Raw genomic sequence first — 16,134 nt, 5'->3', positions numbered from 1 at the left:
TATTGCTAAATTGAAGGAATGGTGGGAAGCCCTTTGGCAAATTGTTAGTGTTGCATTAATGGTGCAAAATCCCTGTATTAAGATCTCAGAAATATCCCAAATAGTAAGCTCCTTTGACAGCCAGGAGAGCAAGTTATACTGTCTGGTTACACAGGCGAAAGGTATTGTAAAAGGGCCTATATGAGCAATAGAGCTCTGAAATGTGAATTAGACCAACCTAAGGCTTACACTACAAAATAGTAAAGGAGAAATCAGTACCCCAGGGTGTTTTGTGTACTTTGTTCTGAAAGTACCCAATGAAATCTCAGAGGGAGGGAAGTAAATGAAAGAACCTGAGTCTAACTCACCAGACTCTCATGTAAGGGGGCCGCAGGGTGCTTTGGGAAGGGTTTGCAATGCCTCCTGGGGAAGGTACCACATCACATGATGCAGGTTTCTCAATCCCATCCTTCCATGGGCATTCTAGTAGATTGCCAGCCGCATTCAACTGAAGTGTGTGTGGGGAGAGTGTGACAGGGACTGGTGTGTGTGGGGAGAGACAGAAACAGTATGTGGACACTTCTCCCCCTAGCAGCATCCCTCTCTGCCTGCCTATGGTTCTGTGATTCCCTCTGAGTTTTCCCACAGTGTCCTCAGCTGCTGGGAGCAACATCCTCAGCAGCTCTGTGAGCTCTCCACTCTGAGAAATGTCAGAGCTTCCTGGAGCTTTGAAAGGGGAGGGGCGCATGTATACATAGCTAGATGCAGGGCAGCTGAGTTCATCAGTCCCCACCTTCCCCCTTAATGCCTGCTGCTGTGTTCCTAGTGGGCGGGGGAGGGGGAGAATTCCATGATAATGATTTGCTCTTTGCTGCTTGAATTGTATGCTCAGCTGTCAGGGCTTCCCAGAACTTTGAAAGGGGAGGGACCAGGCCTAAACAGTCTGCCTGACATTTGGGCGGTGCTGCCGCCTGCGCTGGCTGGTGCCCAGCAAGCTGCTGCCGGTATGGCTGGGCTTCTACATGCCAGCCCTGGTTGCCTTCACTGCTGCTGGTACCACCCCGTGAGCTCCTAGGGCAGCCAGGCTGGGCGATTTAAAAGGGCCTGCTGCTGCTACTGTGGCAGTGGCTTGGGGCCCTCTGGCCTTTTCAAATGGCCTGGGCCTCTTGGCAATTCTCCCCTCCCTCCGCGCCCCCCCCCCCCGCCCTGGTCAGCGGGCCTGGGAGGGGTGCAGGCCTGTAGGGCAGCTGAGTGCAAAACAGTGAGCAGAGCAGTTATGGTGTGCGTTGTGGGATGCTGGAGGAGGCCAGATCTGGCAATATAATGAATGGTAATGTCTACACTGATGCTTTAACTTAGCCACACAAAAAACCCAATAGCTTCCCAACTCACATAGAAGAGCAGAAGAATTATAGCTAGGTTGAAATACTGAAAAACGGTAGCAGTATTCCTGTGGCATCTGTTAATACAGACCTGCATATTAGAGGTTAGGACATTCATCTTAATCTCTATAGAAAAGGCATTTCTTCATATATAAATTCTTATCCCCTCTGCCACCTTTCTTACAGATCTTTGGGCACAGTGCCACTCCACCAATGAACTTTGTCCACAAAACCTAAGTGACCCCACAAAGATCACACCAAGGGAAACTTTCTCTACAAGGGCTATGAACAGCATATTGTCAGCAATTACCGCTTACCACAAGCTCTCTCTAAGGAAGCACATTTATTCTTTAGGTAAAAACATTACAGAGAAAACATAATAATAACAAAAGTTCCTATTTGCATGCTAAAAGCTTTCCAGAGGTTGCACATCAGTCTTATGGGGTCTTTGTAGGCCAAAGTTTTTCCAGACCGTCCACAATGCAGCCTTTTTGTCCCAAAAGTCCATGTTTCTTTGTGTTGGTCTCTGGAAAACCCAGTTTGAGCCAGTGTATGGAAGCCTCCCCACCGGTTGGCATCTCTCTGGAGGTGTTTACAATCAAAATGATTCAGATAATCACCCACCCCCCCACCCCCCGCTTTTGGTTCTTGCGGGGAGCTGTGAAACCTTATCCTCTGGAGTTGCATACAATTCCTGGCCAACAGTGATACACACACTTGGTACATCATGGTCTCCAAAGATACTGCATGGCACTGCAATATGTGTCACAAGCACCATCCTGCAGCTTAGCCCTGATGGCTTTTTAACAGGCTCAGGTGTTAGCTTATCTAGACAGTTAATTGAATAGCAAATTTAAGAGGAATGAGCCTTGCAAGGGTAGCCTGGGCCTCTGCTTGCCTTAAAGGAGCCAGCAGCTCTCTGCCAGGGACGCAACAATTTGAGATTCTCATTTGTCTGAGAATTTTGTGCCTACTTTGGTAACACTTAGGATTATTATAACTGAAGAATATAGAAAGGGAGGGAAATCTTTTTTTTTCCAGTTGACTTTGTGTATGTCTATAGTCATAGTGTTTTCACTGTATAGCATTCACTTTGCTTGAAAAAATGTTTATAAACATCAACATGGAAGCAGAAAGAATAATAATTCTTTCAATAGGGATTTTAAAAAAGGACATGCCTATTTCTATCAAACTGGAATTTCTTTAAGTTAATAATTTTAAAAAATCAAGTTGACTGTATCCCTTTTTAATATAACAATTTATTTTCATATTATATTTATCAACATTTTGTAGGGAAATAAAGCAGGCTCTCTGATGGAAGCTAAATTTAAAGGTTTCAGAGTAGCAGCTGTGTTAGTCTGTATTCGCAAAAAGAAAAGGAGTACTTGTGGCACCTTAGAGACTAATTCGTGAGCTACAGCTCATTTCATCGGAAGCATTCATCTGAATGCATCCGATGAAGTGAGCTGTAGCTCACAAAAGCTTATGCTCAAATAAATTGGTTAGTCTCTAAGGTGCCACAAGTACTCTTTTTCTTTTTGCTAAATTTAAATAAATTCACATCCCACTCTGCTGTGTAGTTGATTAGATTTAGGCTCTAGAAGCCCATAAAAAGGGGTATAACTGTGGAATTCCAAAGGGAGTGTAAGGGTCATAGACTGAGAGATCTACCACAGCCATTCCCAGAGTATTTGACTCAAAGATGGTGAGAGTTGGCCAGTTGACTTTAGGTGCCAGGTTGTAGAACATTTAGGGACTTAAAGATAAGGGTAGCTAGGTGATATATTAACCCTACAGTGGGACAGCTACAGTACTGCAGCTGTCCACTGTAGTGTAGCTGCTTCCTACAATGATGGAAGGGGTTTTTCCATCTATTTTAGGAAATCCACCTCTCTGAGAAGTGGTAGCTCGGTCTAGGGAAGAATTTTTCTGACAGCCAACTTGAGTCTGCGCTGGGCTTAGGTTGTCATAACTACTCCACAGAAGGTGCAAACTTTTTCACAGCCGTGAGCAATGTAGCTAGGTCAATCTAATTTTTATGTGTAGACTAGGCTTGTATTTTTTAAGGATGTAATATAAATTAATTGCTAACGCTTTGAATTGCACCTAGAAGTGAACAAGAATTAAGTACAAATACTTCAGCAGGCTGTGTGATTTTGGAACTTTAAAATCACTTCTGTCATCACCAGCTCATCTCTCTCCCCTCCTCGTGCCATGCACTCACTAACTACTTTGACTTAAAGATATTTTTAGTAGCTGCTATCTTGAAATGCTAGAAATAACTTGCTTTGTCATCTGCAATCCACCTGGAAATCCAGTTTGCAAATGGTATACAGCATTAATCTCTAACTAGCACTTTTAGAGAGCCTGTTACATTCCTATAATAATGGAGGTGTTATTGAGGGAAAGAAAGAAGCCATTGTTCTGAGTGACTTGGTTTTAAGTTTTGTCACCTGCCAAGAGTGAAATATCGAGAGAGAGAAGCTAATTTCTACCCTTTCCACTTGTGTAAGGTATGTTTCTAGAATTTGTGGATCATGAAATCTAGTGTCTTAAATTTGTGGGTCCCTCATTTTAGAATTGTCTTCCTTGCTTTAGCTTAGTACTAAATATACCAAGTCCCATACCGTGATCCAGTATTTATTGGCTAAGTGAGGCCCTACTCAAAAGTGATGACATTTGTTTGTTGGTGTAACATAACTTCTGAACACTGTTTCAAATTAGTTCCTTCAGGGAGAGTTCTAGGCATCAGTGGGCAGAACCCTATAGATTTTGGTGAAAATTGGGTAAACCAGAAAAAAGGCTTGCACAGCTGTGGGGTGGATGCTTAGCCAGCAGAGGGAGTGGAGAATCAGAGTCTTTATTTCTTCTTTTCTAATGCCCTGCCTCACCAAACCCTGTTCGGTTGGAGTGGAGGGGTGAGAAGGAGAGGGCGCCTCCCTTCCAGTTCAAGGAAAAGATGGGTACATTAGAGGGGAAGAAAAGGGGGGGGGGGGAGAGAGAGAGACAGACAGAGGTCTTGTTATGAGGGAAGGAGGTGAGGGTTTTTCAAGGAATCCCTGAAGTAGAGGAGAATGTGAGTGTGGCACACATGGAGCTTGCGGGGATGACTGGAAGGAAACAAGGAGCCCTTGGTGTGTCCAATGAGCTCCGTGTATAGAAGTGTGCAACACTCTCTCTAGTTTATTTTCATTACAGTAGTTCTGGGAGGCCAGCAGAGAATGGGGCTCCATTGTGCTAGGCAAACATAGTGACCAAAGAGCTTGCAATCAAAATAGACAAATGGTTGCGGGTAGAGAGAGAACATACAAGTTGAATCAGCATAGTGATGGTTATGAAATGTTATGTTAGTGTCATGATCTTTTAAATTTAATTTAATTCTCTGTAACACGATCATGAATGTCAAGGGGAAATTTGTTTCCTTGTCTGTCATATGTTCCTACAGTGGACCCTTTGCATAAGGATCTCTTTCCTCCTTCTACCACATGTGGGAAGTGGGAGGGAAAAGACACATTGTCCTCTGTATCCCTTGCCTTCCATCCACCTCCCCTCCTAGATCCATGGTGGCTGCTGCCACATTGGAGGCACGTTGCATGTTCTAGTTATCTCTCCCAAGATGTTACAGAATTAGTGGGGGAGTTCCGTTATTTAGGTATGGAGGCAACCCTCCCTTCTTCCTCAATGTAAACAAAACCAGTACAACTCTTAATCTGGTATTTAACTCAGCTTTTTTGTCTGTTGCTCTAGATACTACGATCAGCTATGTTCCATAGAGCCAAAATTTCCATTTTCTGAAAATCAGGTAAGGTGTAAAAGACTTGCATTGGCTTCACATACACTGTATTGGGACAATGGTTCATGGAAACCAGGATGTCTTTTTTTTTTTTTAATATTATTTCTACTCCTTCTTTTAGGCCTCTGTCTAAGCCAGTGCTTCTCCCAGGAAAGACATTAATCTCTCTTAACTTCATTTCCTAATCTCTCTCTCCTTACTTGTGGTTGTAGACATGTTCAATCCTGATAGTTACCACAGGTGAAATCTCAAACTATCATTGCTCTCATTTTACAGATGCCCAAATGCAGGCTCAGAAAAAATGTGATTTTTCTGGAGGTCACTGGTGATCTGGTCCATCAATAACAGTGGCACTTGTTCAGCTAGAGCAGGGGTCGGCAACCTTTCAGAAGTGGTGTGCCGAGTCTTCATTTATTCACTCTAATTTAATATTTCACGGGCCAGTAATGCATTTTAACGTTTTTAGAAGGTCTCTTTCTATAAGTCTTCAATATATAACTAAACTGTTGTATGTAAAGTAAATAAGGTTTTTAAACATTTTAAAAACCTTCATTTAAAATTTAAATTAAAATGCAGAGTCCTCGGACCAGTGGCCAGGACCCGGGCAGTGTGAGTGCCAATGAAAATCAGCTTGCGTGCCGTCTTTGGCACGCATGCCATAGGTTGCCTACCCCTGGGCTATAGGGTTCATTTGCAATCACCTTATTTGCTAGTGTACACTATTTTAAATTCTGTATTTAAACCTGATTTATTTTTAATAAGGGTTGCAAATTCTTTCTTAATGAGCAAAGAGATCTTGAGTTCTTTTAGCTCTGTTTGTTCTGTATCAGTCTTTGTTGAGGTGTAAGAAGACATCAGTCCTCCATTTCGAGTTGGCTGTACCAGTGTCTAGGGCAAAAGTCACCATTTCTGCTTCTTTCAAGGCCTGCTCCTTTCGGACAGTGATGTCTTTGGCAAAAAGACTGACATACTTCTTACAAAGAGATTTGTATGACAGCAACTTAATCCTTCTTTTAAACGTTCTAAGTTCTACAAGGTTTATTCAAAGAGAGCGTTGTATATAGTGCAACTTCTGGCATGGGACTGCCCCCTATGATAAATTCTGTTGTGATGATCTTCACACTTTGCCATGCTGAAGAACTGTATCTGAGTTTCTCAAACCTTCTTCTCTTCAAGAAGCAAGGTCTACAAATCCCACCCTCCCTGGGGATAAAATATGGTAGGTACCCTTTTCTGCTCTCAGTACTTGCTCAGAGTGGGAAATTCTCAAAGATTTTGTATTAGTAATTTTTGTCATGGTTACAAGGCTAGCTACACCTCTGACCGTTTCTCTGCTCTCTCTGAGAGCACCTCCATTAGGACTAAGGCTTCCTACTTGGCCTTTCCTGGGATGGAATCCCATGGTTCTCCCTCTTTTAGACTGGGTACTAGGATATAGGCCCTATGTACTGACTCTGCTTTCCTGGCAGGTCCAACTAGATACAGGTACCAGTAGAGTTGTCAACCCTCCAGGATTGGCCAGGAGTCTCCTGGAATCGGCATTGATATCCCAGTGGCTATTGAAAGCAATCCAGGAGATTTTAATAGGATATTTTAAGAAAATGAAATTATGTCCTGTTGCGGGGGGGGGGGGAAATCTCCCGGAATAGCTTCAGTCAGAGCTGGCAGCCAGTGGTAGTTCTTTGTGGGAGTCTGACCAGTTGAGAATAGGGATCCAAACAACAATCCTTCCTATAACTAAGTATTTTTTGTTCTTAACAGTAGGAACAAAACATTAACATAAGAAAAAAGGATTTATTAAAACAACAACAGGTCAAGACAAAGGTCTCTTACGCTCAGACTCCTAGGCAGGCCTAGTTTGCCCCAGGCCCCTAACCTCTGGGTGTCTGCATCTCAGTCTCCTAACTCTCTCTCCCCCTGCTGTTGAGGGAGTGTCCTTTTAAAATCCAGATAGTTTTAGTTTTCTTTTCCTTGAGCTTGGATCTGCTTTGCAAAACTAGTTTGAGTGCAGTAGAGTTTCAGAAGTGGAAATTCAAAGTGAATGGCTCTTGTGTTGTCTCTGAAGTGTTTGCTGGGAAGCGTGTATCAGGATTCACACATACACATTCCTTCCTGGGTGCATTTCTGAACAATCCTACTATTGAATTAAATCAGTGTATGCACGCATAAGCAGCACAATCATCCAGGCAAGATATGATAGTCATAAATTATTGTAGAGCATCTTCAAATCCATCACAGTTCTTTAAATAAAAAGAAAAGTCAGTGTACTTTACTTTGGAGAATGGTTAGGTTTCCTTGTAGCTTTGGAAATTTCTCACATTGGCACTCTTGCTCTCCTGCTGGTAATAGCTCACTTTAAGTGATCACTCTCGTTACAGTGTGTATGGTAACACCCATTGTTTCATGTTCTCTATGTATATAAATCTCCGCACTGTATTTTCCACTGAATGCATCCGATGAAGTGAGCTGTAGCTCACAAAAGCTTATGCTTACATAAATTTGTTCGTCTCTTAAAAGGAGTACTTGTGGCACCTTCTTTCTTCAGGGGAAGACGGTTCTGCCCTGTCATTCACAGGTATAATTCTGCTTCCAAAATGTGAGCATTAAAACTTGTTGTGAGAATCTGTGAATCTTGCTTATTGAAGAAATTTTTTGTAAGCTCAGATAGAAAGTTGAGTAGGAAAATGTATAAGTGAAACTTAAGACTGTCTTAAGGTTCATAGAATTTTTGTAACATTGCTAAACATTATAATGCTTTAATTAGAATGAAACAGATAAAACTGTGTGCTGGATGTCTTCTTAAAATAAGTCTTTCTAAAATGAAATGCAGTGCATTCTCCTTCCCTTTTTTCAGATCTGTGTGACCTTTACATGGAAAGATGCCTTTGATAAAGGGTCGCTTTTTGGAGGTTCTGTCAAACTTGGTAGGTAATTGTAATGAAAATAAAATGCAAGTAATTCTAATAATGAATTTTGAAAATATTCATATATTGATGGTGGCCTGCTTTTCAATATCTCCATGTCTCACTGTGGCTGTTTCAGTGAGTCCAGGCACTAGAACTTCCCTTGGAGATTTTATCCCTTTGGAGCTATGCAACTAGCAGGTGTTTGCAGCAATGCAGGACAGTCTTTTCAAAACAAGGCAGCTTTTATTAGCTGATTGGAATACGGTATTTTTGAGGTCCTTTTTTCATTCAAAAAAAAAAAAAGCCAAGCTTGTACGTGTTACCATGTTGGCAGCACTACCTTCCTCTCTGGCCCCCACTATCCAGGATTGTGTGTCTGCAGTGGGCAGCAGAATACTTTTTACAGCTCCTGACACATCAGTTCTTTGTTTCAAGCTCTACTCATGCTTTTTTCCTGTGTTCTGCTGGCCAAGGGAGGTAGTTGTTGAAAGTTGTCTGGTGGTTGGCCCTCCACTTTTTCTTCGAGATAATTCAGTGTGTTGACAGTTCTTGGGGGTCCATTCTTACCAACCCAGATGTATGTACATGACCAACACCCATCTTTTATTCCCCTGTCCTAGAGAAGAATTTAAACCCTTCAGTCCTAGAAGGTCATATTACAAAAGTGAAACCAAGTCACACATTTTTTCATAAAATACAAAAGTTTCCCCCATTCCACTTGGCATTAAGTGCAATCACTGTGTTCAGCTGGATTAATAAGAATGACTTCCTCTCTTCCTCAGTATGTTACTTTTGGTTTATTACTGAAGCCCTACAGATGCATTTATTACAGTACTTCTCACTGTTGGGGGTGTCCTGGTGGGCCATACTTCACCAGTTGATGGAGAGGAAACATTTAAATCCCATGGTCACTACTAGAAGGGAGGGGAAGAAAGGAACAGTATACTCCCTCCTGCCGCTGCTTTGTTCTAACCTTATCACTTTGGACCTCTCTCTCCCCTTTCCTTTCTCTTCTCCCTCCTGCCCCAGTTTATAAAATGTTCTATTGTGTGGGAAAGGAAAAGTCTTGTTCAGAGCAGAGTGCAGTGCAAGTGGGTGGGAGAAAACACTTCCAGCAGCAGTGAGTTTACCCTATCTCACATCACATAGCAGCAGCATATGACTAATAACTTCTCCAAGGCTACTAATGGGCTTGGCTGCTTGATATTCAGAGCCAAGTGTTTCCCAATGTGTGGGTTAGGTACATCCTCTTGGGCTGTGAAGAACTGCTGGGGGTTGGACAGGCCTCTCAGTTCTCCAGAGTGAAGGTTTAATTTAAATAAGGATGTGCCTACCCTGCAGCTGGGAGGTACAATACCCAACTCCGATGACTGACTCATGAGTGGCCATACTGAGTCAGACCAATGGTCCGTCCAGTCCAGCATCTTGCATTGGCCACTGTCAGAGACCAGATATTTCAGAGGAAATGAATAGAACAAGGCAATTTGGAGTGATCTGTCCCATCATCCAGTCCCAGCCACTCACAGTTCGAGATTAGGAACGCCTGGGGCATGGTGTCCCTCATGCTAGTTTTGCTCAAACTAATGCACTAAAAAAAGGCAGCGTAGATATTGTGACACAAGCAGCATCTCAAGCTAGCTGCCCAAGTACAAACCCACCAACCCTCTGGGTCAGAGCTCAGGTGGCCAGCCCAAGCCTCTGCCTGCGCTGCAGTGTCCACACCGCCATTTTTATCATTCTAGCTCAAGCAAAGCTAGTGCGAGTAACTGTCTGTGCTGAGAATCATACCTCTCAGCTGCAGTGTAGACATACCCTAAGTCTCTAGCTGTTATGGTTGCAAAGAGAATCTAGACAACATGAAACCAGTGCAACTAATGCAGAGAGATCTGCCAGAATTTGCAGTGATCGTGAAACAATAGCTCTTAGGTCTGAAAAGCTCCATTCATTTCAGTAGGTGCTAACTTAAATGTCAGTGATGATAGTTTAAATGTTAATAATTAACTATTTCACTGATTGTTTAAAGCATCCAAGAGGAAGTATCATGCACAGCTACGCAATCTACTCTTAAGCAACTGCTCACTTTGAGCAGGACTTCAACAGTAATACATGCTGGAACTGAAGATTTGTGACTTCATTTTTACTAATGGTGGGCTTATCTTTCAAAAGTTGGGGAAATGCTGTGCTAGATGCAAGATTCAGCCTTCTCTGGATAAACAAGGACTCTTCTTCCTTTGTGGTTCTCTTTAACATGCAGGATCAGAGTGATTTGAGTGTTAAAAGTTCCATACAGTTGCTTCCTTAGCTTCTTGTTTGAAACTACTGGTGGCGTCTCCAAATTCGGAAGGTCCTTACCCTCTTTAAGTGTTGGCCTTCTTGTCTTTAGGAGGGCAAAATGCTGAAGCTTATTTTCCGTACAGAATGCTCACTCTGGCTTTTTTGGTTTCAGCTCTGGCAAGTTTGGGATATGAGAAGACTTGCGTTTTATTCAACTGTGGAGCATTAGCTAGTCAGATTGCATCAGAGCAGAATCTGGATAATGATGAAGGATTGAAAACTGCTGCTAAACATTATCAGGTGTGAAAGTCTCTCTGTACTGACTCAAAACATTTTTAATTTTAAACATTAATAGTTACAATTTCCAGGTAAGGAAAAAAATGTTAACCTCCCATTAAGAAAAGCTTGAAACTGACCTCTGACTGAACACCAGAACTCTAATTGGCCAAACTCAGAACACCCCAAATAAACATCTTCTGTTTTAACCTGTAAACATGACTCTACCCCACCCCCAGTCCCTGCCTTTCATTAAATGGTCTGTTGAGCAGCTGATCTTTACTGATATTTACTCCTTTTTTTTTAAAGTATGATTTAATGCTATGTTCAATAAGTTACGTTTGCAAGTTCCTTGAGAATCCTAAATAGATGACACACTATCTGTGTGTGCTGAAGCCTTTGAACTGTATTGGCTATGTCCTTAGTAATAATTTCTTCAAAATCTGTAAGTTGAGTTTCACATCGCACCTCTCCAAAATTAGGAGTCCAAAGAAATCTGGTTATTGCAACAATGTTTAATTCCCCACCACATCCAGAACTTTGAATCTGTAATAGTATTTTTGAGGACTTGCTTTTACTGTTATGAAAATATATGGGCCATCTCAAGTGTTCTTTCAAAATACTGGGTTTGCTGGCTGTGGTAAGAGAATTCTTTATTAAACTTTGCCTGGTTTTGGGTCAAACAAGGAAGTTTGGGATATTGGAGGATATCTTCAGCAAAAATACAGTGTTGCTTCCAGCTAGGGTCAGCCTTAGAATGTTTTGTAACACAGTAATGACCTGTCAAAGGGCTGGAACTATAGGTGGTGAATTATAATAGAAAGCTGAGGTGGGGCATAAAAATGGTGTCTGGGAAGCAAGGGCTATGAAAAATGTAGTTTTGTGTTCTCCAACATCTTAAAATACCAATTTACTGCCCATTTAAAAAAAAAAATTCCCCCGAAAGTATAACAGCTGTAAAAAAACATTAGATTTTTCATAACTTGTTTCGTCAGTTATTCTTAGTTCAAACAGCCCCTTTTTGGGAGGTATGGAGTGATAACAGAGTACAGTCATCAGTATTTCAAAGGAGTGCAACTCTGATTTTGAAGTTTATTTGTAGTACCATTGCTAAGGTGTCAGCCAGATATCGGGGCCCCATTTGTGAAAACACAGCAGACAGTTCCGATTCCAAAGAGCTTGTTCTCTAAGAAGATAAAACCGTTCTAAGGGTGGAAGAAGGAAGAGATGCACAGAGATGGAGGCATGACTTGTCCAGAGTCACTCAGTAGGTCCCTGGCCAATTTGGGGCTAGAACCCCAATATCTAGAATTCCACACTGCCTCTAGACTGAGAAATGCCTTCTCTAATGTGCATGAGGAATGCTTAAAGTAACATGAGAGAGATGACAACTGGTCTGAAAGTTTGTATATAAATTCTGAAGAATTTTAATGTTGGAAAGCAGCAGGCAAAACATTAACTACGCAGTACTCCTGTCTTCTATAGCTGTATCGTCAGTACAAAAAAAATTGTGTAATATCACTTAAACTGTATTTCTCAAGATCTTTATCATAATGTGGAAAGCATAGGTAACTTCTCTGAAATTCATGTCAAAGGTACACAGCTTTCTCTAGATGTGCATGTATTGTGGATTATGTACACATTAGACAAAAGGTATATGCTGTTTTGTCAACCTATACTTAAGACAATGAACTTGTACTGAAATTGATATATACATGTTCAATAGTTTGTAAATAGTTAACCTGGCAATTGAATCACCTCAGCAACAACCACAAAAAAAAACCCTGCAGCCACTTCAATTTGTCTGTTACCATGATTATGGATAGCATATATCTTCTGGGTCTTAAATGGTCTTATTCATAGAATCATTTTAAGAGACAATAGATTCAGAAAAGTCTGTTTAATGTTGTTTGTATTTTGGAACTCTTCTTCCCAGACTGTTGTTGATACTAACAGAGCTAATCCATTAATTTCCATGTTTCCTTCCCTGCCTCTTAAGTATTTACATGCATCTGTCTCTTATTGTACCACCTCATTTCCTTTCTGGTGGTAGCCCTCTAGGTAATTTTTCAGTCATGGTTTATTATACCATGCTGCTGTAATGCAAACTCAATTGTGCACAACCATGAGAACCTTTCATTTTTACTGCTTATTTCATATATCTCTAGCATTGCTGTAAGGCCACCTTAATTCCATGTCAGTAGTTTCATTTAGAAGCGTTGACTTTGCAATGTCAGAACAGACCAGTAGTCCATTTACACCAGTATCCTATTTGATCATGACCAGATGCTTCAGAGGAAGTTATTAATGTCCACAGAATGCCCATAACTATGGAATACAATACCATGACAGCAAACTTTTACCTTTATAACCTGCACCTGGAGGTTTAATAGTCTGTCTTCGCCAGTATCTCCATGCTCTTAATATAATTCATATTAATCCTAACTTTCCCCTTCATTTGACTTAGACCTGGTCTACACTACAGCGTTAGTTCGACATAGGGCAGCTTATGTTCACCTAATTATGGCAGTATACACTCTATAGCCTTGCTTCTGCTGCTGTAAGTGGCCAGCTACACTGACATAACTTTACTTCCATGAGAGGCATGAGGTTTAAGTCTGTGTAGTTAAGGCGACAGTGTCCCTTCAGATATTGCATTACTTACATCTATTGGCTGTCATTCTTGTCAATTTCATGGCTGCTGCCCAGGCTCTTGGCTCCCTGGTCCATGCCGGGTGCTTCTGGTGAGAAGTGAGGAGTAGAGAGCCAGGGGTGGCTGGGGTGGGAACCTGGGCTCCCGGCAGGGGGATTGATGCCTGGTGTCCAGTCAGCTGCCCCGTTCCTAGTGAGGAGTCGAGAAGCCCGTTGCGTCTGCTCTGTTGCTGGCGGGGAGCTCGGCTGCTGGTGAAGAGCTGCCCATGGAGCTGAGAGCCCTGTCTCTCACCCCCCCCCCCCCCCGCACCCCTACCCCTCTTAAGTTGGTGGAAGCACTCCTAGTGGTGATGCACACCATCAACAGAAGAAGGGCGGTGTGGACATGAACCACCGCAATAATTACAGCGGTATAAGTCAACCCAACGTAGGTTGATTTAAGTTTATAATGTAGACATACCCTCAGTTGAGTGCATTATATCTTCCATATTTATATACTCTTCTCCTTTATAGCTTTGGTTTATAGCTTCTCAGTCAGCCTTGTTCAGCTGTCTTAGTACAGGTGGGATCTCAAGAGTTAACAACACCCATATTCTAAATTTTGTCCTTTCTGGCCTCTACATTGCTGTTAACTATAAAAGTAAGCTTGTTTCTCAGACATCTGTTTGTGCTGTACCTTTTCTATAAGCACAAGTTTGTTTGAAATACAGAAAGAATAATGTGTTCATTTTTGTTTTGGTTCAGTTTGCTAGTGGTGCCTTCCAACAAATTAAAGACACAGTCTTGTCTGCATTGAATAGAGAGCCTACAGTGGACATCTCTCCAGATACAGTTGGAACCCTTAGTCTTATTATGTTGGCTCAAGCTCAAGAGGTTTTTTTCTTAAAAGCAACAAGAGGTATAACTTTACATTTTACAAATGTACTTAAGTGTTCTTCACAACTTCCACAAATGTTTTGATTTTTGACTTATTAATTTGATAAATGAAGTTTAGTATTATGTGGGCTTTTCAGGACTTCCTCATTCATTCCTCAACTGTTCTTTTCACTGTAATGGAAGTACTGATTGTGTGAAAACTTAACATTTCTCTTTAATTCTTCTTCCTTCTGATACCCCTTGTCATAGTGAATATCAGTTGTCAGGTTGTGACTTGATTTTGAGAAGTGAGATGTACCATTTCATCACCCCTTCTTTCTCTTCCTGAGTCTTACGAGGACTGAGCATGCTGCCTGAAAAGTGACCATGTTCATGCTGGAAATCTATCCAAGGTTTTGCATGTGGCATGGAGCACTATTTACTAGTGCCACAAGTACTCTTTTTCTTTTTTTTGATAATAGAAAGAATGATTGCTTAAAGGAGGACTTGTGGCACCTTAGACTAACAAATTTATTTGAGCATAAGCTTTCGTGAGCTACAGCTCACTTCATCGAATGCAGTCAGTGGAAAATACAGTGGGGAGATTTATATACATAGAGAACAAGAACCAGTGGGTGTTACCATACACATTGTAATGAGAGTGATCACTTAAGATGAGCTGTTACCAGCAAGAGAGCGGGGGTGGAGGGGGGAAACCTTTTGTAGTGATAGTTAAGGTGGGCCATTTCCAGCAGTTGACAAGAACGTCTGAGGAATGGGGGGGGGGGGGGGGAATAAACATGGGGAAATAGTTTTACTTTGTGTAATGGCCTATCCACTCCCAGTCTCTATTCAAGCCTAAGTTAATTGTATCCAGTTTCTATTATGCGCTTTCTCTAAAACAAAGCGACAAAGTGAGTGACATAGTAGCTTTTTATTGGACCCCCTTCTGTTGGTGAGAGACACAAGTTTGGTCCAATAAAAGATATTACCTCACCCACCTTGTGTCTCTAATATTCTGGGACTGATAAAGCTATAACTGCACTGCATACAACATTGGTTCAAATAGATGTTCTAGCTAAATAATCTCATTAGAAGACCTCTGTGTGGCATTCACTTCCAACACAGCACTAAATGGAATTTAAACTAGCAATATAGCCACTTTCAATTGCGATTTTAAACTTATTTGAATATTCTGAACTTGAAAACTTGGTCCGGAGCATGTCTACTTAATCATATTCATAGCAATGCCCCTTCTGTCCCTAGTGGACATTGCTATGAAGCATTTTATTGTCAGAGCTGCACTGCCACCACATCCTGTGAGTGTGAATGTGCAGAGTCCTTCTGGAGCTCCAGTTACAGGTAAGTAACCTTTCCTTTCATGATATTAATGTTTTTTGTTTTTTTGTTTTTAATTCCAGATAAAATGAAAGATGCTATCATAGCTAAACTGGCTAACCAAGCTGCAGATTATTATGGTGATGCTTTCAAACAGTGTCAATATAAGGACACTTTGCCCAAGGTTAGTAATGCTAATAAAAAAAATACAAAATACACTAACATAACTCTAGTTCAGAGTATTATATTCTATAAATTATCTCTAAGATGGTTTCTCAAACATTTTTATGATCACACTTTTGTAGCAAGAGGGGGAAAAAACCCTGGGAATTCTTGAGTAACTGTAAGACTCCGGGGAAAAAACTTTCCAGTTCAAGTATTGTCAGCTGTCAGAAGCACACTTCAGTTTTCATTGAAAGCTAATCACTTTAGTATTAAAATAATTCTATTTTGAAATACTATTTTATTAAACTGTTACTTTGGGTTAACTTGTGACAGCATATTTAGGGATGGCTTGTTTAACACCTTACTAAATTTGTTTTTCAAACTAATGCTTTCTAACGGGGTTTAGAAGAACTATTATTTTTGTGGGTCTACTGATTTAAGTACTCTTGGGTCAGTGTAAATGAAAATTAATTGCAGTGGTTTCTGCTGGATAATTGTTTTCTTATCCTTATTA

General features: G+C 41.3%; 1 protein-coding gene across 2 annotated transcripts in view; it reads left to right on the top strand.

Moving 5' to 3' along the window:
- PDCD6IP (programmed cell death 6 interacting protein) overlaps nt 1-16,134 on the top strand; it is a 51,995-nt gene that overhangs the window by 1,307 nt on the left and 34,554 nt on the right. For both annotated transcript variants that reach the window (XM_074945429.1, XM_074945430.1), the window contains exons 2-6: nt 5,109-5,163; nt 8,009-8,078; nt 10,507-10,634; nt 14,007-14,160; nt 15,539-15,639. In XM_074945429.1, coding sequence (XP_074801530.1) covers nt 5,109-5,163; nt 8,009-8,078; nt 10,507-10,634; nt 14,007-14,160; nt 15,539-15,639 — 508 coding nt within the window. The remainder of the gene's footprint in view (nt 1-5,108; nt 5,164-8,008; nt 8,079-10,506; nt 10,635-14,006; nt 14,161-15,538; nt 15,640-16,134) is intronic.

Source organism: Natator depressus, chromosome 2, assembly GCF_965152275.1.
Source record: "Natator depressus isolate rNatDep1 chromosome 2, rNatDep2.hap1, whole genome shotgun sequence".
In the NCBI taxonomy this organism is placed as follows: Eukaryota; Metazoa; Chordata; order Testudines; family Cheloniidae; genus Natator; species Natator depressus.
The sequence above is the reverse complement of the archived record's forward strand: the minus strand, read 5'-3'. Positions and strand labels throughout refer to the sequence as shown.